The sequence below is a fragment of the Vigna angularis genome, chromosome 8 (assembly GCF_016808095.1).
Source record: "Vigna angularis cultivar LongXiaoDou No.4 chromosome 8, ASM1680809v1, whole genome shotgun sequence".
NCBI classification, from domain to species: Eukaryota; Viridiplantae; Streptophyta; class Magnoliopsida; order Fabales; family Fabaceae; genus Vigna; species Vigna angularis.
This window is the reverse complement of record NC_068977.1, coordinates 1,525,572-1,546,700: the sequence shown is the minus strand read 5'-3', so window position 1 is coordinate 1,546,700 and position 21,129 is coordinate 1,525,572. Positions and strand designations below refer to the sequence as shown.

At 32.6% G+C, this 21,129-nt stretch overlaps 2 protein-coding genes and 1 long non-coding RNA gene across 7 annotated transcripts; 1 reads left to right on the top strand and 2 right to left on the bottom strand.

The window, feature by feature from the left end:
• Positions 1-240: 240 nt before the first annotated feature.
• LOC108345632 (altered inheritance of mitochondria protein 32) lies at positions 241-4,616 on the bottom strand. The gene is made up of 5 exons (XM_017584265.2): positions 3,899-4,616; positions 3,689-3,774; positions 2,614-2,922; positions 1,877-1,960; positions 241-831 (listed from the first exon to the last, which is right to left on the bottom strand). Exons 1-5 carry the CDS (start codon positions 4,205-4,207, stop codon positions 498-500), a joined length of 1,122 nt encoding a protein of 373 aa, XP_017439754.1. The 5' UTR covers positions 4,208-4,616; the 3' UTR covers positions 241-497.
• On the top strand, positions 4,385-8,924 carry LOC128193449 (uncharacterized). The gene is made up of 2 exons (XR_008244671.1): positions 4,385-4,521; positions 4,658-8,924. It is a non-coding gene; the product is annotated as an uncharacterized LOC128193449 (long non-coding RNA).
• A 7,428-nt stretch (positions 8,925-16,352) lies between these two features.
• Positions 16,353-20,705, bottom strand: LOC108346006 (histidine biosynthesis bifunctional protein hisIE, chloroplastic). 5 transcript variants are annotated; one of them, XM_017584912.2, is made up of 7 exons: positions 20,473-20,703; positions 20,303-20,384; positions 18,772-18,930; positions 17,511-17,756; positions 17,312-17,407; positions 17,068-17,216; positions 16,353-16,794 (listed from the first exon to the last, which is right to left on the bottom strand). In XM_017584912.2, the coding sequence occupies exons 3-7, from the start codon at positions 18,907-18,909 to the stop codon at positions 16,578-16,580; spliced, it is 846 nt and encodes a 281-aa protein (XP_017440401.1). In that variant the 5' UTR covers positions 18,910-18,930; positions 20,303-20,384; positions 20,473-20,703; the 3' UTR covers positions 16,353-16,577. The 5 variants fall into 5 exon arrangements, with proteins under 5 accessions (XP_017440401.1, XP_052723087.1, XP_017440402.1 ...); XM_052867127.1 differs by having other exon boundaries at positions 20,462-20,578; XM_017584913.2 differs by lacking the exon at positions 20,473-20,703 and adding an exon at positions 19,155-19,319 and having other exon boundaries at positions 20,303-20,455.
• Between the last annotated feature and the right edge of the window lie 424 nt (positions 20,706-21,129).

Below are 21,129 nucleotides of genomic sequence, written 5' to 3'. Positions count from 1 at the left end.
GTGCTGGTATTCTATTGGTTAATTAAGAAATTAAATAACTATAAAACAAAATGCGAAACTTGTGCGAAAAATTTTCGTACTATCCAACTTTTCAATTTTGAGCCCGCTTGACAATGTCGTAGTTAATTCTTGATGAAAACAATCATTGAAATATTAGTAAATAACATCCATATGCCAATATATTAACTTATATGATAAGCCAATAGACATAATTTAAAAAACAAAAAGAATGTAGAGAAATTTACTGAACCAAAATTCTATAAATAGTTCTAAAATTGTAAATAATGACGGGTGTTCAAAATTTGCGTGGAACCTAAATTTTTATGAAGAAAGTGCAAGAGTGACTGATTCTGTGGGTGTTTTTCTTTCTTCTAATGAAGATAACAAAACCAATGAAGTAAAAACTATTAATTTACTGGAGAAGAAGTAGCGTAAAGTAAAAACAGAAGGTGAAGTCTTCATGATTAGCAACAGCAAACTTGAGAATAAAGCGAATTTCAGCTTGACCTTCTGTAAAATCTGTAAGCTATAGCAACAGCTGCCAAAGCTCCAAGTATACCAGTAGCTGTAAGAATATCACGCTTCTGTAGTAAAGGCCAACTACAACTTATATTGCTCCTCTGCCTTTTATAAGCTTCTCCGGTTTTATTATCATTGTCTTTGTTTTGCTCAAAACTTGCACTTTGGCAGCAAGAAACCCCATTAGCACCTTGACAGCATCCTCCCACATTTTCGTTGTTGCTCAGACTGGCCTTGCCATTATCATCTCCATTAGCAAGTTTGCGGTCATCTGCTACCTTGATTTCGGCAACAGTTGGTCCCATTTGGCCCCTGAAACAATGTCACGTAAACAAAGCTAATCATCTTCCATTACAAAATGAAATAAATCACATCAACAACCAAATAATCTCGTTTTCCTTCGGCTATGAATCTAAGTAGTGAAGTTAGATGCAAAAGCGCTTATGATTCGATCAGACAGGACCATAACAGGAAAGGAAACAAGCCATATTGATGAATTGTAACTGACGAATCAGAATTAGAATCATAGCAAATAAACACTGAATTAACTATGCAATAAAACACCGATTCGATCCTCCATTGCCCTCTTCAAAGTATTCTTTAAAGTAATTAAATTATCTGAATACAAGTATTAAATATCATAAGATTATCTTTGTATAAATGTATAGTATAAGTTTTTTAATCATTTTTATCTTAATGTAATGATTATAATCTAATCTTCATATTATTCTTAATTTTTTTAATATTAGCCACAAACTAGTTAGTTAAGTGGAAGAATAACCTTATTATTTTATGTTCATGTATGTAGTATCTAGAAACTAACTTAAAGAGCTTTTTAATTATCTAGAAGACTGTTTAACATGATTGTTAGTACATGAAAGATTACTTCTATAAATTTTGACTTCAAGACCGAGGAGAGAAAAGACACTTCATAAATGAATTTTGAGGTTTATTTATTAATAATTATGATTTACCTGTTGACTTATTTATATGCGGGACTGAAAACGAGAGATTCGATTAGCTGCAAATTTATTAAGAAGATAATAACTTGTTTTCAATTTGCGTAGAAGAAACAAATTGGAGATTCGGTTTCATTAATAGGATACAACTATGATATATATATTTAATCTAATCACCGGAAGCAAGACGACATTGTCCCCAGCCATCCAGAAATTAACATTGATATCTTGATAATTCCACACTCCATAGTCCAATAACCAATAGAAGGGTAGTTTATGAATCTTAAGAATGTATTTTTGTTTTATTTTATTTTATACTTTTGTCTTTAAAAGCAAAATGTAACTAATTCATATTACCAATTTCATAGAAGATAGAGAATAAAACAAAAAGTACCAACCTCCAAAGTTTTTGTATGACCTCTCCTTTAGCAATTTGTCGGTCCAACAAGACAGGCACGTCATCCGGAGTAACATAGCCGTACCTGAAATTAATTAAGCGCATCAATGAGACTAGCAACGTTAAAATGCATCCGTTTGTCTATATATTTCATAAACATGTTAACTTCAACCATTTTTTTTAACTTTTTACTGCGAAATTTAATAAAGAAGAATATTTACATAACTCACCTATTATATTAAACCAATTGAATTAGACACATCATATTCAACTAACTGAACTATACTTCCTTAACAATTTCAGTTATCGTTTAAAAAGTATACTTATATGTATTTTAAATACAAAAAATTTCTTGAAAATATATAACAATGTTTTAAATGATAAAAAAATTATCGTTTGCCGTACATTCACTCATAATAAGTTTACTCAAAAGACCATTTTCCATTAAAATTAGAAAATATTATCTCCATTCTATATTTACCGATACATTAAGTTAGTGTGCACTAATTAAAAAAAGCCTTGAATAGATGTAAAATATTGAGACATTTAAAATAAAAGTAATATTACATCCTCCAATTAATGATCTTACGAATTTGCGAAGAGGATTTAGAGTAAATTATTAAACTAAAATACTGTCATTTAATATCTCATTACTTATTATAAATTATTGAGACTTTAAAATAAAAGTGATATATATGAAAGGGAATGGCCGAAACATATAGAAGAGTGAAAACTGACCAATGACCCGTGATCTTTCCATCTGGTCCTGGACAGAATATGATGACATTCCCAGCATACTTATGACCCCCAACATGAGAACAAGCCACAACAGATATCTGATCCTTCAATCCCCTCAGCTGAATTTCCTCGTTGAGCTTATCCAATAGAACTGGCCCACAAACACCGCACCGAACATCACGACTTCCATGAGCACACACAAAAATATGCGAACCCCTCAACACACTCTTCTCTCCACCACTACTCCACTCTTTACCACTCACTATCACATCATCAAAAAAACCATCCACATTTGATTCCTCCAAACCCCTTTCAATCAAACAACAATAAAACTTTCTCAAAGTTAAAAAACTAGTATTAAAGGTAAACACGTTTTGGTATGAGTATAATACTCCATATGCAAACAATAACTTTAAGCACCAAAATGTTTACATGCGCTTCTTAAGAGATGGAAACTAGTTTCCCTTGATAGACCATTGTTATATTTATTGTAAACTTAATACACTGTTTAGTTTCATATAATTATTATTATTACCTAATGTGATGTCAAATAAATTTTTAGTTGTTTAGTTTTACATTAATTGATTATTCTGATTTCAAAATTAAATTTGAATTGAAACAATTATAGAAAAAGATTATACTAAATAAAAATATACCTAGTTTTACCATTGACTTGTTTTGAAAATAAAAAAGAAATTAGAAGTAATTACATTTACTTTCCCTCACACTATGCTAAATATGACAGTGTTTTGTTCAGTTTAACTTATAATATTTAAAAGTGATTTTAATATAAATATAAATATGCTGTAAAAATATACAAGTATAAATATAAATAACTATAATTATTATTTTATTTCGATATAAAGATATTCCTTTAAAACCAGAAAAAATATGAATTTCTTTCAAAAGAATTTCAAGAAAAATGGGTTCAATTTTGTCATAAACAAATTATTTAAATTTTATTTATCTAAAATATTTCATTTTTCATTTTTAAACTTTAATTTTAACCAGTAATTTCATAACGAATAACCAATTCAAAAAAAACGAAATGAAGCGGTGGTAGATTTTGGCATACTTGTATTTGATCATGTCAGGGAAAATCAACACGTCACCGTCGGCGAAACCGGCCTCCTCACGCGCCTCGCACACCGTGATTTTCGTCTGCCGCACACGCAACAAACAACTTCAAAATCAATCCAAATCACAACCTCAAATAATTCACGATCCGATTCCGAATTGATCAAACTTCAAATCGATGCAGCAAATTAAAAAACAGAAACCAAACCTTGACGGCGATGTCGTTTTTGCGAGCTTTCCAGACACTGGCGAGGCGTTTGGGAAGGGGATCGGCCTCCGAGGCCTCGATGCGAGGCGGCCAGACGCTATGGTTCTTGTAGCAGAGGAACACGTGGCGGTCGTAAGCGTCGACGGTGCCGGCGAGGTTCTCCTTGTACATCTCCGGGCGAGAGAAGCCGCTCTTGGCATCGTCAACGACAGCAGCGGAAGAAGCCATGAGAGAGAAGTGTCGGTTACAGCGAGAGAAAATGGGAGCGTTACAGATTCTGGCTCCGAGTAATATATAAGCTAATGGCATGGGTGCGCACTGCGCATGCGAAACGTTCACTCTTAAAGACGTACGCAATGAAGAAAATGACTCAAAGCGTGCATTCTTCAATCTGCACCACCCACGCGCTTAGCTTCAAAAAGTCAAAAGTTTATTTTTAAATTAATTTGTAAAAATTCTAAAATTATTTTTTTCATTTAATCCTTTAAAAAAAAACCCATACAAATAAATTTTTTGCTGAAGGCGCGCGTGGGGGTGATGGATTTGGAAACTACAGAGGCGCGAGAATGGCAGTTAGATCAAGACTGAAATTTCACAATTTTAGCTCAACTTACCAGTCAAAGGTAAAAACTTCAGACTTCTTTATGATAAAAAAACCCTGAAATTTCTCTCAAAGTTTTTCTTTTTAATCATCAAGAGAATTGAACAACGCTTTCAATAAATAACAATCATGCGTTTACTTGACCTATTCTTTTGCAGAACTAATTAATTAGCAACTGACGCAATCCAAAGAATAAAAAACTAAATGATGACAGCGTGTTCTTCTGGAAATGCGAGTCTACACGCACCACAATGGGTTAGGCGATGCAAATTTCTGACCGTGTTTGATCAAAGTTTAAATTTTTAAAGCTTTATTAGTGAGTAGACGTAATTGGGTAGCTATAATTCGATTCTGTTCACATATTGATATTTGGTGTGTTGAAAGGAGAAGTAAACAAGAGAAGAGAAAGTTGTTACTGAATATACGGCGTTTTGAAATTTCTTACAACAGTTAAAAGTGCTGATGAACAACAATGTAGTTGAAAACATTGGATCCTTTTATGGAAAGGACAGAGAAACATGAAACACCAGAAATGAGAGATGGAAAATGGAAACTGGTCCAAAGAAGAAGAAACAGTGACATGAGATGAGTATCAGAAGAAATCAATATCTAAATAATTACCAGAAGGCTTCACACCAAGGTCCTTTTCCGTTTGAGGAAGATTCATAACCTGCCTTGGCACCTCTGGAGGATTTGCACAACGGATGAGTGCCCAGTTAACATTCTGAAAGAATGGATGTTGTTTGATCTCTGTGGCACCACGCCTATAGGCGAGACGATGCTGAGGCTCCTTCACAAGCAACCCTCTGATCAAATCTCTGGCAGCAAAGCTAACAGTTGGAGATTCTGGAAACCTTAGAGGCTCACCAATTACATTGAACAGAGTTGCACGGTTTGCAGGACCTTTGAATGGTGTTCTACCAAACAGAAGCTCATACAGGAATATCCCAAATGTCCACCAGTCCACAGCACTTCCATGCCCTTCACCCTTGATGATCTCTGGGGCCAAGTACTCGTGTGTTCCAACAAAGGACATTGATCTTGCATTTGTTGGCTCGGCAATTAGCTCAGGAAGAGGGGTCACCTGGTTGTGCACATCATTCTTTGGTTTAGACTTTTTGTCTTTCTTGGATTTTCTGGATAGAAAGCGCGGTGTGAAACACGACGGCCGGATGCAGTCCGGCTGCATCACGCATGTCGGCTCGATGCAGGAAGGCTGAACGCAGTATCCTGAGCTTTTGGTCTCCAAGTTGTTTGATGACTTCACTAGAGTTGGACTGACAGTGCACCTTAGAGAGAGATCAAAGTCTGAAAGCATTATGTGCCCATCTTCTCTCACCAACACATTCTCAGGTTTCAGGTCTCTGTAAATGATCCCTAGCATGTGCAAGTACTCCAAAGCAAGGAGAACTTCTGCCACATAAAACCTAAAAATCAAGAAAGTAAGTTAAGCAAGTGACAGTACATTTATTGAATTATTCAGACAAATAAATCAAGATGCATCATACATCATTGTCAAAGTTCAAGCCTCCTACGCAGATAACTAGAAGATAATATACCAGAAATCTTAATCTATCTGTCAGAAATTGGGTTGGAGTAACAAGGAGTGGTTTCCACCAAACATGATATAAAAAAGGCCAAATCGATACTTGCTGAAGAAAATACCAAAAACTGATATTTTTAACAAGTAAAACACTAGTTAAGAAAGTGTTGAGGGTGGAGAGAAGCTATTCATAGTATTCACCAGGCTTGGATAGAAAATGAGAGAGGAAATCACACTCTGTAAGATCACAGTAACATTGTTCATAGAAAGAATAAAATTTCTATCTGCTGCTAATATAAACTTTTTTACACAAGTCTAATCATGTATTGCTACTTTATTACGAGAGCTTCAAATGATCCCCTTTTAAGTTTTATTAATGTAGTAACACATGATTTGAAAGATAATGTAGACACTTTCACTGATTAAAACAACAGTGGATTAAATCAAACTCAAAGAGAATCAGAATGTCACAATGACGGAAAAAGAATAAGCAGAGAACTAAGGTAAATTGACCAATCATTAAGGCAGAAAAGGAAAACGTAGAGAATGTGCAAGTGGTATGTTTAACAGTTAGTCTGACATGGTCAAACAGGGTAGAAAAGCCATGAAAATTTTCACAGGATGCTGGGGGTTGGCTACATAGAAATTCCAGGGGTCATATTGATGACAATGGACAAGAATTACAATCTGGTAGATTTTCTTGTCATTTATACAATGAAACCTCAAGGTGGTGAAAAGCTTTTTCTTCCCAAGGAAAGAATAGAGTTTTCTTTCAAGACTAACAACAGTTTCACTCCTGGCTCATGATGACATGAAATACTAAAGTTCATAAATCCAAGGAACATATACCTAGCTGATATCGAGTTCACTTGATCCTAAAATGTTGTACATGTCTCTTCCTGTTATATAGGATACAATAGCAAGAGTCAAATTGAAAAGGAATTGCTAACCTGACTGCATGCTCTGAAAAATACTTCCCTGGTTGTCTTTGCCTGAGCGCATGCAGGTCCCCACCAGGGCAGAACTCCATTACCAAGCAGGAAAATGTTTCTGTCTCAAAGTGAGTATACAATGTAGGTAGAAAAGGATGATCTAAGGACTCTAATATCTCTCTCTCTGTCTGAGCCCTCAGGAGCTTCTTGCGGTTCGCCAGCTCGGTCTTGTTCATGACCTTCATGGCAAAAGAAGTTCTTGTGCCACTCAGTTCAGCCAGATACACACTCCCTATGTCTCCACACCCCAATTTCTTCAACAACCTGAAATGCTTCATTTCCAACATCCCATCTCTGATTCGAACAGCTTGAATAGCCTCCCATCTTATGTCATTTGCCTTGTGAGGTTTATACAAAACACTGCTCAAACTAGTGGTGCTGCTCTCATCACTAGCATCACTGCCAGTACTTGCTCTACATATGCTTGTCTTCCTGCTCTCATTAAAATCACTGGAATTCGCCACTTCTTCACTTTCACATGATTTGTCAACACTAGCACATTCACTGACTTCAGTGTTGGTGAAACTTCCTTTGGCTTCTGAGTAGACAGTGGCTGAATAGAAACTATTCTGAGGACTTTGGCAGAATGTAGCCTCTGGCTGACAGTGGCTCTTTGCATGATTATCAACTGTTCCTTTCCTCTCGGATTCTAACACTAACACACCACTTGACTCAAAACCCTTGGAATCATCAAGTGGTGGCTGCTTGCTGGACAATTTTGTCGCCAACCCTTCTTTCTTCAAGTTATTGCCCTCTTCGTGGGAATGCTTTTGATTAATTACAGGACTGTTTTGATGGTGGATGATCTTAGTTTCATGACCACCATCATAGTTTCTAGATGCTCTCAGGGGAGGCCGAGAAGGTAGGGGAGGCCCAGATGAAAGACGGTCATGATTTACCTCAGAAACTGAATTCTGAACCTCTGACAAGGAATCAACTCCATTAACAGGAGACTCCATGAAGGGTATCTGAACAGGCTTAAAAATCCAACTCAGCACACTGAATTACCAGCATGTACTCATTCAAAGAGCTCTTAATAACAGAATCTCCTACAAAAATGTCTATAAAATGGACATTTAAGAAAAGAATCAGCAAATAAATAAGATAAAGGACATCAATCAACATACATGACTCATGTAATGAAATTAGAAAAGAAAAACATTTAGAGAATCTGTGAGAGAGCCATTTCAGACGCAATGAATCAACAGAAAACGTCTAACTGAGCATAATCAATTTAGTAAACCCCAAAGGAAAAAAAACCTTCAAAATTCAGACACCTTACTCGTGACCCAAAAGAAAGAATCACAGACTGCAAACTTTTAAAGGACTCTTCATTAAGCCTCAAGAAAATTCAGTTCGTTAAATTTTCGGTTTTCCGAATTTCCCAAAAACCCCATGCTCCTTTTGTTTATACTTGGCAACAAAAAAGACCAAAACATGATGTACGAAGGAACCTCATCAAAGTCACCAGTAATGCATTAGACTAAAACACCCCAAGGTTGAAAAGTTTGATTCTTTAGAAACCCCTTGAGCTTTCTTTGATTCTACTGCATACAGTGATAAAAAAAAACTCTCCCATAAAAAAAAAGCATGGGAAACAGTGGTTAAAGTGATCACGAAAATAAAACAAGAAAAAGGCAGAGAGAGAAAGAGAAGGAGAACCTGATCAGGCAATGTGAATGAAGAGTAAAAGAGTCTTTTTTTTCATTCATTCATGGACGGTGGAAGAACAGCAGAACAAGCATGTTGTTGAAGAAAGGGAAGAAGAAGAAGATGAAACACAGAGTGAAGTAACTTTGGGGAGTCTTTGAACACACCACTGACAATAGTGAAACACCCTGTCTCAGATCCGATCCAAAAGGAAGGAACTAAAAACAATTAACACTAACAATAACAAACAATTCTAAATTTCTATACACCCTATTATCATAAAAGTTAATAAAGTATATACAATACAAGAAGTTCATATAATCCATATAATTACTATTTTTTTGAGGAACAATGTTATGTTATTCCGAGGACAATTAGTCTCTATTAAAAAAATAGATTAATCATTTTAAAACAAAATTAAATGTTAGTATAGTTCATGCTATTTTTCTATATATAAAATGGGAATGTGTGAGTTATATTAAAATAAAGGCATTCTTATCTTAATGTAGTTTCCCCCAATAAAAGCCAATTTTTTCTTGTTTCTTGTTTTTGTTTTTGCAAGAAAATTATGGTTTTTATGAACACTTCATTTTCCTCCATAAACCATGATGCGTGAAGCACTCCTTACCACTTTTTCAAACAATAATGGTGTCACTTGTATAGTTATAATTTATGTATATATATATATATATATATATATATATATATATATATATATATATATATATATATATATATATATATATATATATAATGTCTCTTGTATTATTCCTACTTATTTTAATTTTATTTCAAACAATAATGTCATCTGTATAGCTAACTTTCAATTCACTTTTTAAATGTTTTATTTTGTGTATTTTTTTAATGGTCATTTTAGGTTATTTTCTATTCTTTTTTTGCTTCTGTGGTTGTAAATAATGTATACTTTTTGCTATTTGTGGTATGTAAATTATAGAATATGGTGTTAAATTAGAGTAACTACCATAAACTTGTCTTTAAAGAAAGTAAATAAAAATATATTCATAATTAATTTCATTTATGGTATATAGTAATCTATCTTTTTAAACATGAATGGATTATTAAACTTAATAAGTAGTGTTCAATTATGAACTATGATCAAATCGATAATATAGTTTATAAAATAATACTAAAAAAATATAGCATCATAAATTTCTAAAACTAAAAAGTAGAGTGAAACATTTTCACATCCAAAATATACATAAATTTCACATTAAAATAAATGATAATATTTAAGCTTAAAAATAAATAAGTACAACAATCTTCATAAGAATAAAAGAAACTTATATCTACAAAAATATAGAAAATAATGAATTCAAATTCTTTGTTGGTTTTCATATTTTTTAAAATCTCAATTCCATCTTCATATTTTGAGTAGTCTCAATTAAGTCCTTTTTTTAAATGTGTAATAAATAGATCATTTTTTTCAAATGTGTAATAAATAGATCACTTTACTAAAACGTCATAAATACTTGACGAGTTGTAATATTGAATGGATTATGTGTCATTTGATTTCATAATTCAATGTAGCTACATGTTTAATATCCTCTTTTGAAAAATTGTTTTCTTTGCTCTAACATTTAAAGGTGCAAGCTTTGAAAGAAGAGGTTGTCTTCTCCATTATCGATTATTCAACTGAGGTATGTCTCACTCTTATTCTTGTTCGTCTGGCACATGTAATGGTTGAGAGATGTAAAATGGTAGCATGTCTTTTCGTGGTGGTAGGGCGAGGAGGTTGGGTGCAAAACTCATTTACTACTATGGTGACAATGCAATCTTGAGAACTACTAAAACCCCAAAGAATAAGGGAAAATAATTATGAGGTTATCCTAAGTTCAAGATAAGATCCATGAAAGCAAAACTGACTATTTTTTCTTTGTTATTAAAAACCATAAATGTTATTGTTTTGTTGAACAAAGTGAGTGTGGAGAATTAGTTGGTTGCAATTATTTCTAGTGGTGTAGTAAACAAGGAATTGAAGAAAGTCTTAAGAATAAAGAAAGGGATGAAACTATGGTGAAGATGAAAAAAATGGATGGTGAAACGATGAAAATGTCGATTTTAGATAAATATGTTTTATGTTGAAAAAATGGTTGAAGGTGCTAATAGGGATAATGTTTGTTGTATGTGTAATTAATATAATTGTAATATCAATTTTATTGAAAACTCTATGATGTGTTGTAAAAAGTTGAAGTCATTAATGTAATGTTTTTGAATTATTGCGATAATTTCATTACTTGTTAAAACATTGTATTTATAATCCATTAAAGGTAAAAAGAAATTGTTATAGATCCACAAACAATCCATATTAGTCCACCAATTCAAATTGCATTGTATACCAAAAAAAAATGGAACTCCAGCAAATGGACTTAATGATTACATCAAAATGAATTTGCTAATGCTTTTGGTTTTTTAGCTTCTAATTTTGATTTATGAGCTTCTTGTAGTTGGGTACTTACAAATATATTGTTCTCCTTTTGAAATAATAGACCACAACCACTTCACACCAACATGCTAAGCTCCTTTTGAGTTGTTCACTCACTCTACCGAGCTATCAAGGCTATCTAGACTATTTAGATTATCCATCCGGTTACTCGGGCTCTGTACCAAGCTATCAACATACTCTATCGAGCTCTTTACATGCTTTATTGAGCTATTTGAGTTGTTCATTTACTCGCTCAATTCCTCCTTGACCTTCATCTTCCAATCCATAACTCGAGCATATTTGCCACACATTTCCAAATTTGTTGCTTAACGAGCTTACCTTAGGCTCCACCGAGCTCTCTACATTCTCCTCTAAGCTCTCTACATGCTCCTTTAAGCTATACGAGTTGTCCAAGCACCTCTCCAGGATATCCAATTGTCTGGTCGGCCTATCCATATTGCTTAGTTGTTCTACCGAGTTCACCGTACTACTTAGCTCTCTTGTTGAGTTCTTCATATCCTCCACCTTGTCGTCTGGTCTATCTACATATCTTACCAACCTCACCAACTGGTTCATATGTCTAGCAGATCTTTCCTTATTAATTGACAAACTTTCTAAGTTCTCTTTGCTACTCCATAATCTTGTTGAGTTCTTTTTGCTACTTGACAATCTTGTCGAGTTCTTGCTATTCAACAAACTTGTCAAGTTCTTTTTTTTATATTGCAAAATTGTTGACCTCCTCAACCTTTTCCTTGTCCTTAACCATGCTAATTTTGCAGATCAAACTGTTCTTTGTCTTCTTCCTATTCATGGCTTCTTTTACCAAGATCTCTTTCAATAACCAAAATTAAATTTCACATGATAAAAAAAAATCACATCACCATGTCTATTATACACCTTTGTTAACTATTTAGACAAAATTAACAATTTGGATCTATTTGTTACACATTTTCAAAAAATATTCAATTGAAACGATTCAAAATCTAATGATTGAATTGAAAATTTCAAACAAATATAAAGAAAAAACAGTGTTTAAACCAAAATAATATATTAATATATAGTATAAAGTTATAAAAATTAATATATATATATATATATATATTAATATAAATGACTAGTTTTTACATTTATTACGAATAATTTATACTTATTTATAATCTAAATTAAATACATATTTTTAAAATACTCATTAAACCCAATTTTTAGAACCTTTTTTATTATTCTTATTAATTTTGAAAGAAAAATTAGATTTTGACGCCATTATTAAATAAACACATTTGACAAATTTATAGCCATTTTAAAATCATTTGGCTTTTATGAATTGTTGGATTAATTTTTTAAGAAATAAATTTAGCTGATAGGTCTAAGATTTCATGAATTTTGATTATGAGAGTAAGAATTTTTTTGTTTTTTTACTTAAAAAAACTTGTTAAGATAACAAAAGTAACTTCAAAATAAAAGTATGGTTGAATAAATTCAATAGTGAAAATATTCTTTAAATTGGATATGCATGGTATATACTATTAATCAAAGGTGACCACTTTAGCTTTTTTTAATGGACAAAGGTTAAAGATACTTATATTAATTATTCAATATGGAAATGAGCATTAAAATATCTAAGTACACGAGTTTCATTTCCTTTGGAATCAAGTGTTTGATTTTTTGTGGTTAACATTATCTATTAGACTAGATTTTAATGTCAATCATGGAAATAAAATTATTAGTCTTTTATATTATGAATATCAATTATTTGATTCTAATAATTTTCAAAAATCTATTTAATAATCAAAATTGGTTTATAGAAGAAGAAGAAAAGATTGAGAACATGTGGGTGGCACACAATAGTTGGCTAGTTTCTAAGTAATGATTATGGTCACTTTCATGGTTTTCTCGTATGATGACCCTCACTTACCTTTAACCTCTAATAAAATATCTTTCAAAACTCATTTATGAAATGTATGCAAATCAAACCCTAATTAAGAGATACTATCTTTTGTATTCAATTTATTTATTACTATCAACTACTTCTTCAATTCTTTTATCTATCATTTCTTTTTAATTTAAAAAATGACATTTTTTTAATTATACTCTTAAACTAATTATCATGAAAGGAGAAAAATAAACTATAGTAAAAAAAACTATATTATAATAATTGATCTGTTTTAAATTTAAGTAAAGCTAAATTGAATTGTTAAATAGTGATATTATTAAAATTTTGTATGTAATTTGAATGAAGTAGTGACCAATAGAAGATTGACACGTGTAATAATTCATGTGGGGCCGACATTATAGAATGGACAGTGTGGAACTTGTGGGGCCAGGAGGCAAACATGTTTGGAACAATCATTTTCAGATAACAGTGTAAGCAATCATATTCTTTATCAATCACTTTGATTCATCCACACAAGAAAACTCACTATTCATTCATGGCATATCACTTTGATTCTGCATTACATGATCAGATGCAGAATGCTATGCTATCAGTGTTTTCTCTTCAACACTTTTTAGATACACTTTTATGAATGACTACTCGAAATTCTTAAAATCCAAGTATTATTTGGAATACAAATATTCTTTTATTTATGAACCTAAATATTATTTAGAAACAGTTATTTATATCTAATACTTAGTGGTTTTTGGAATGCAGACATTTCTGACTAAGGATTTTACAATAAAAGGTGTGATATAAAAATCGTAAGGATTAGCTCAATAGATAGAGAAACATGTTTTTTAACAAATAAAAAAGATTTAAACATTGTGGTAATTTTCGATGTGAACACAAAATGGTCTTCTCAATATTAAAGGGACACAAAAAGCTTTGAGGATCACATTGCAAATCGACAAGTCTTGATCACTTTGTTATTTTCTTCAACTCTTTAAATAGAGAACTGGTAAAAGAGTCACTCCAAAACCTTTTTTGTTCGTTAAGAATTTTCACTTCAAGCATTCATTTGCTTACACATGAATATAGAAATGCATTCAATGTAATATTAAATTTTTATCTATTCTTAAGCAACATTTTGATAGTTGACTTGACTTAAGATGCCTTAGTTAGAGAGCTTCCAGAAATTTGAGTAAAGCATAAGAGCATAGGAGAAAAATTTGATTAGTTGTAGAATTATTTGCTTAATCATTCTCGCACATTTCATTGATGAAAGAATAGAAATCTGATATGAAACTTAAATTTACTTATTAATCTATCAAAATGAAAAAATAATCTTCTATTTTATAATATAATCACCTATAAGATAATATCATCACCATCAAATACCTCACTTCTTTGTTAATAATATCTCAATAAATTATTAACAAAAAGTTAAATAAATTTGAAAAAAATATTAAAATAAAAAAGGTTAAAAGAATACAAAAGAAAAATTTAACAAATTCATCAAATTTTGAAATTCAGTTAATGGTATCATCGAATTTTAAAATTCAGTGACTTTCTTAACTAAATTTTGAAATCTAATAACTATCTTAATTGGATTTCAAAATTTGTTAACTATCATAATCGAATTTCAAAATATACTAACTATTACAATCGGATTTCAAAATCTGCTAACTATCATAATTGGATTTCAAAATCCAATGAATACCTTAATTGGATTTTGAAATTCAGCAACTTCTTAAATCAGATTTCAAAATTCAATGACTTTCTAAATCGGATTTTGAAACTTAGTAACTTCCAAAACCAAATTTCAAAATCCAATAACTTTTTTAATCGAATTTTAAAATTCAATTAATTTCAAAATTTAGTTAGTTTCAAAATTCAGTAAATTTCTTAATTAAATTTTTAAATTTCATGAATTCCTAAATTAAATTTTGAAGTTTTGTAATTTTCAAAATTGAATTTCGAAATTTGTTTTGTTTCCTAAATAATTTGAAATCCTGTGGTAGAAATAACTATATATTAAATGAGAAACAAAAATGCTTATTCCTAGATAAGATGAAATGAAAAAGAAGATGAAGTGAACGAAGTAAGATTAATGAAAAGAGCAATGCAAAACTCACCACCACAAAAACTCCCACCACGAGAGTGAGAGAAGAAGAATGATGAAATAATAAACTTAAGTAAATACACAGGTCGAAGTAAATGCAATTTGGTAACCAATAATTACTACTTACCTAATTTTTTATAATATTTTTATCTAACGACAAAATTTTCAACTTAGAGGTGCAAAAGAAGGTTTGAAGTGCACGAAGAAACATCTTGTATTAAAAGAGTAGGTTTTTCTCACATTCATTGGATTGAGAAACACCACCCATTATCCTCGTGTCACAAATAAATAAAAAAATTATAAAATACAAATCCATTTTAAACTTCAAAATTTTAAATGGATTTCGAATTAACAATAAATTTTGAATTAATCAATATGAGAGTGCATCATATAGTGCTTAATCCAAAAATACATTTTGAATTTCTAATTTTGTAAGACTATTTGGATTGTTCAATTTGGGAGACCATTCTAGATTGTATAAAGAACCATTTGTAAAACTATCTAGATTGTTCAATTTGGGAGACATTCTAGATTGTTATACATAACCATCACATGTACTTCTGGATAGCTCATTCCAAGAAGCTTTTTGAATCACGTAATAGGTAAAAGCTTTCTGGATTGTTCAATTTAGAACATCAAATCCATTTTTCTACTTCCAAAATCATTTATTCACATAAGATTTTCATATTAACACAATTTTGAAACTTAAAAACCCACTCAATTTGAAGTCTCCACGAGAAAACCACAAAATAATACAATGGCATAATGATATCAACACAACTGGAGAAAGATAATAACTTGCAAGGATGATACAATGCTCTCAATGGTTGAAGGTGACAAAAACATGATTAGTACAAAGGTGTGAGAGGGAGTCAAAATAGGTTATCTTTTACCGACACAGAGGTATTCTCAACATTGTATATAATCGATAAAGCATGAAGGAACAAAAAGCAAAAGCCTCTAAATTGTTGTGCTTTTGCCACTATAGTTAGGAATGGCTCTTGTTATGCTTGAGCTGATATCACTAGGAGTGGCTCCAAATTATTGTAATGCTCAACAATTCAACTTGGAATTTTTCTTTTCATCTTTAAAATGAAATCCTCTCACCATATACACATTTTATTATAGCTATGGTTGAAAGTAACCACATATCTCAACTACATTTAACAGCTCAAAATCAATTCTAATTAACTTAAGATAATGCATTACAGACTTGTAGTTTGGTAGAAATAAGCATCCAAGCAATATAATTATCTATACCTCAAAAACAGTGAAAACTGATATCTGCAAAAATGGGTGGATAGCAGTTACATGGTGTTCTTGACATTCTCTACGCTATTTAAATAAGTTACCCCAATTCAGTATAGTCACACAGATAATAACAGATACAGTTAATCCAGGTGTGTCAACGAAAGCTAAATATATTGTTTGCGATATATAGACTTGACAGAAAATTTAATGATCCAATGGTTTCTGGGATAAACGGCTACTCTTCTCCTCAATACCAGATTGGGAAAATCTCAGCCGAAGAACCTGCAAAACATCTTCTATTTTGACATCTTTCTGTGCCAGCAGAACCATGGAATGATAAAGTACATCAGCCATCTCTGAAGCAGTACGTGACTTGTCCTCATTATTCTCTAGTGTTTGACACAACTCATTTGCCTCTTCCCTGCGAGTAGAAAGATAGAGTTACAATCAGAGATCATAAAAAGACAATCGTTTAACCCATACTGTACCTTCAAGAAAAGTGAATTATATATAATCAAAGTGGTGTTGTAGGTTAAAGACATCTTATGCAAAAGCAATGGCATGTGCTACAAGGCTTCTTAATGACTGGAAAGCATGTAGAATGTGATATTTTTGGGACAAACAGGTCAAAAGGGATCTATTTTTCCTCTTTTAAATTCCAACTCAACATAATAACATACCAAGTTATACCAACCTGATTTTAGAGCACAGCAACTTATCATTAAGCAATAATCGCTTTGTCCATGAAGGCTTCTCATTTTCTCCAGTTAACTCTGTTTTCCGTTGCGAGATTGTTGACTCTAATGCATACAATGAAGTTAATGCCAAATTATCTCCTTCATCCTGTAACAGATAACCCAAAACAATTTGAATGTTGCTGCACTTCCTCTCCAACAAAAAATGGCAATTACATATACTTTTTATTTGCTTTTTGTTACCTCTTTCTGTTTTAACAAGTCAAAGACTGATGTATAATAACATGTTTCTGCCCCTGTGTGACAGGTAGGCCCATCAGGTTTCCCCAGGTATATTATCTGAGAAGTAATTACCAGGGAGAAAAGTAAACAACATTCAGTATGAAACTAAAATCAAAAACAAAAAACTAAACAATTCAATGAGAAAAAGGGAAGTGCTTACAGAATCACGATCACAATCAAGAAAGACATCATGAACATTGATAAAATTATTAGAGGTCTCTCCTTTGGTCCACAATGTCGATCTTGATCGGCTATAGAAAGTGGCCTTTCGAGAAGATAGGGTTGTGGCAACTGCTTCTCTGTTTGCAAAACCTTGCATTAATATGGCCCCTGTGTCAACATTCTGAGCTATTGCCACAGCTAAGCCTTTATCATCCCATTTTACACTGTCCAGTAATGAATCAACCTGAAAAGTTTAGCGCTTCAATGTAAGAACATGAAGTTATACTATCAAAAGAAAACTACAATAAGAACAAAAAGTTGAAAACACGAAATGCTAAGAAAATCCACAAAGAATACAAAGGATGAATGTCCTTGTTAGAACAACATATTAGCAATACAATCACCATAATTAGGGGACTTGATCGCACGGAACAACATTGTCACTCAATTTAAACCCAGATATGTAAATCTAAAGTTACATCCACAATTTAACGAGAACTGCAACATTATATCGAAAATGAACTGCATCCCCTCAATTTAAAAAACGACATGGGTAATTTCTTTTACACGAAAAACTACAAGTAAAACTTTATAATTTTGAATTGCATCTCCTCTATTCCTATATATTTAAACCCAGTGATTTCAGTTTCTATATTTTGTCTCCATAGACTCCGGGTCCCGGCTACACCACTGACTACTTGGGCTCTATGTAAACAAACATGTTTCTCTGATAAGCTAAAGTTAACTTATGCATGTGAACTAATTTGTATTAGTTCTATCACCTTATCTTCTCAAGAATCTGCTTTAACTTGTGCAATAGCTAAATTTAGTATATGGCTTCGTTTCTTCTTATTTTCTTCTCTTACAAGCATTTTATAAAGGAGATTATCCAAACTAGAATTAGATGACGAATTGTAGGAAATTCCAGACAACAAACATCCGCAATAGACAGCCAACAACACAGAAATTTCTTTTCATTAGTATGCTTTGGGCCTTGATTATACAATGACAATAATCTCTCAGTAACAGACATCTCCATGTGAGTGTAAGTCCACGTCCAGAACTTCACTGTTTTTACCAATAAAACCATATAAGGAGAATGTGCAATGCAATCAACTTGGCAAACCAGGTCTTGAAAAACAGTCAACTTAAAACTTGGCAAAAAACACAAACTAGTTTCCTTCTTTTCACAAGTAACCATTTCCTCAAGCAACGAAATCCTTGAAACCATACTAGTTAGTTAGGTGACACTGAAGTACCTTAGGGTCTGACGTGTGCATAGAAGCAAAAACTAAACGGTTGGTCCTCCTCCCGTTGTAACTGAAATTGACATATGAAAGGTTACCCTTGTGGAAACCCCTACCAGGTTGAACCATGTGAACATACGAAACAGCCATGGATTCCAAGGGAACCTTCACCTGCAACAACCAATTTCTCAGTGAACCACAGATCTAACCAGATGGACATACAAGCACAAAATTTCAAAAAATATTAGAGATAAAAAAATGTATTCTTCCCTACAAATTCATACATACAAAACCTTAAATCTTCAATTTCAGGTTTCAACTAAAAACAGTTCTCATTGCTTAAAAAAAAAATGGTCGTGTTTAGTGAATGAAACAATAATCAGTACAATGTGAACCTTGCAAGAATTGAACGACTGAGAGAATGGCTGAGCAGAACCAACAACGTCACTTCAACATTGAAAAGCAGAAAAAGGAAGGGTTTCTGGGTTCGGGAAAAGACCACTCACAATCACGGGCTTTAATAATCGACGCCGTTGCAAATGTAATTTGTAATCTATAATCTATAATTTATAATCATTAATAAAGAAAATAGCTTTAATAATTGTTTGTTATGTATATATTCTTTTGTCTTTTATACTTCTTTTAAACTGTATATTTGTCAACGAGTTTCTAATTGTTATACTACACTCTTGAAACGATGAAAATATTTTTATTATATGATTATAATATTCAATTCATACTGTAAAAACTCCATAAGACTACTTCCTTCACTCCTTCGAAGCAAATGGGATTGCACCCTACTTCGGTATCCCCTGCTTTAGCAGTATTAGCATTATTCTGAGCAAAAGCCATCACATCCTCTGGGAGTGGCCCTAAATTCTTCAAACCGTACCTCACAAACCGGACACACTCTTTTGCATCTGAATGCAGATGCAACCACCTACTTAGGCAAGGCCAACAAAACAAATTGCCACAACAAGTCATTGCTTATGGGCCCAGTTTCAGGCTCGGGGCCTGGACCCAGATTCAAATCAAGGTTCATTGCATCGGAGGTCACTTCCTCCATCGCAGCTTCATTCACCAAACTGGAAAGACTCTTCCTTTATTGCAAATTTCAATTGCAGGAAAAGGGAAATAACAAAAGGAAAGGGCAAGCGAAAACTTTTCCCCCAAAAACCTCGAGTCCAACACAAATCCCAGAAAGCCAGGTAAGAGGGAAGTAGGGTGTCGAAATTAACAATCAGAGGAGAAAATCCCCCAATCTTGAGGCGAAACTGGGCGAAAACCCTAGCTTCATCGCAAACACGAAGGATCCCAGATCCAATAGAGGGTTGGCCACAATTGTAAGGAGAACCCATGGTGAACTACTCGAATTAAACACGAAATGAAGGGAAGCTGCGTTTAAGAGTTGCCCATTATGCAAGTACAAGTTTACGAAAAAGAGACGGATAATTTTTTTTATATCTGTAATCAAAAGAAGAAATAAAACAGATTGAAGGAACAAAAGAGGGAAAATGGAAGAAGGGAGAAGAAGATAGAAGACCTTGGAGGTAAGAGACGGTGAAATTAGGGTTGGATCATTGTGTTGTGGTGGGTTCGGTGCGGTGCTGTGCTTGCGGTTGGATCTAGTGAGAGAGAGAAATGGGGTTTAGAGGAAAGAGGAAATGGTAAGTGAGGGAGAAGAAGGTAGAAGAAGAACAACCTCAACTTCACCTGGTATGGTACGTATGTTGTTGTGTTTGTGATGGTGATCAACGGTGTGATGAGGTAGAGGCACGAGTGGGTTGTCTGTGATATTCCCACGCTGCTCGCTGCACCAAAGCGCTATCAGAGCCGTTCTTGCGATGAATCAGAAAGAGACAATTCTCGTACCATTATTATCTCATCAAAAAAGCGATATCTTTTTAAGATCATCTGCATATCTCATGTCTGAACTATATTAAACTTGGATCACGGTAAAGGAAAAGAAATCTCTCTACCTTTTTTGACAGAGAGATTTCATTTCAACAATTTTTAAATTTTAAAATATATAAATTTGAATTATTTATAATTGAAATATTTTTATTTCCTAATTAAATATTTCATTATTTTTATTTTTAAATAATTTATTTTAATTGAAATATTTTATATTTTAATTTTCTTATTTAGATAAAGTCATTTAATTTTTATTTTAAGGATTGTTGAATTAGTTGAACTTTTAATTGTAGATTATTTGTATCGATTTTTAATCTTAAGCCTCTGATATATTCGACTTAAACTAACAAGGATTAATTTTTAATTTGGATGGATTTGTTTCAATTTTTAAACTAGATTTCAAAATTTCAATACTTAAGTTTAATCTTTAACACAACTTGGCTCGACCACTCTTAG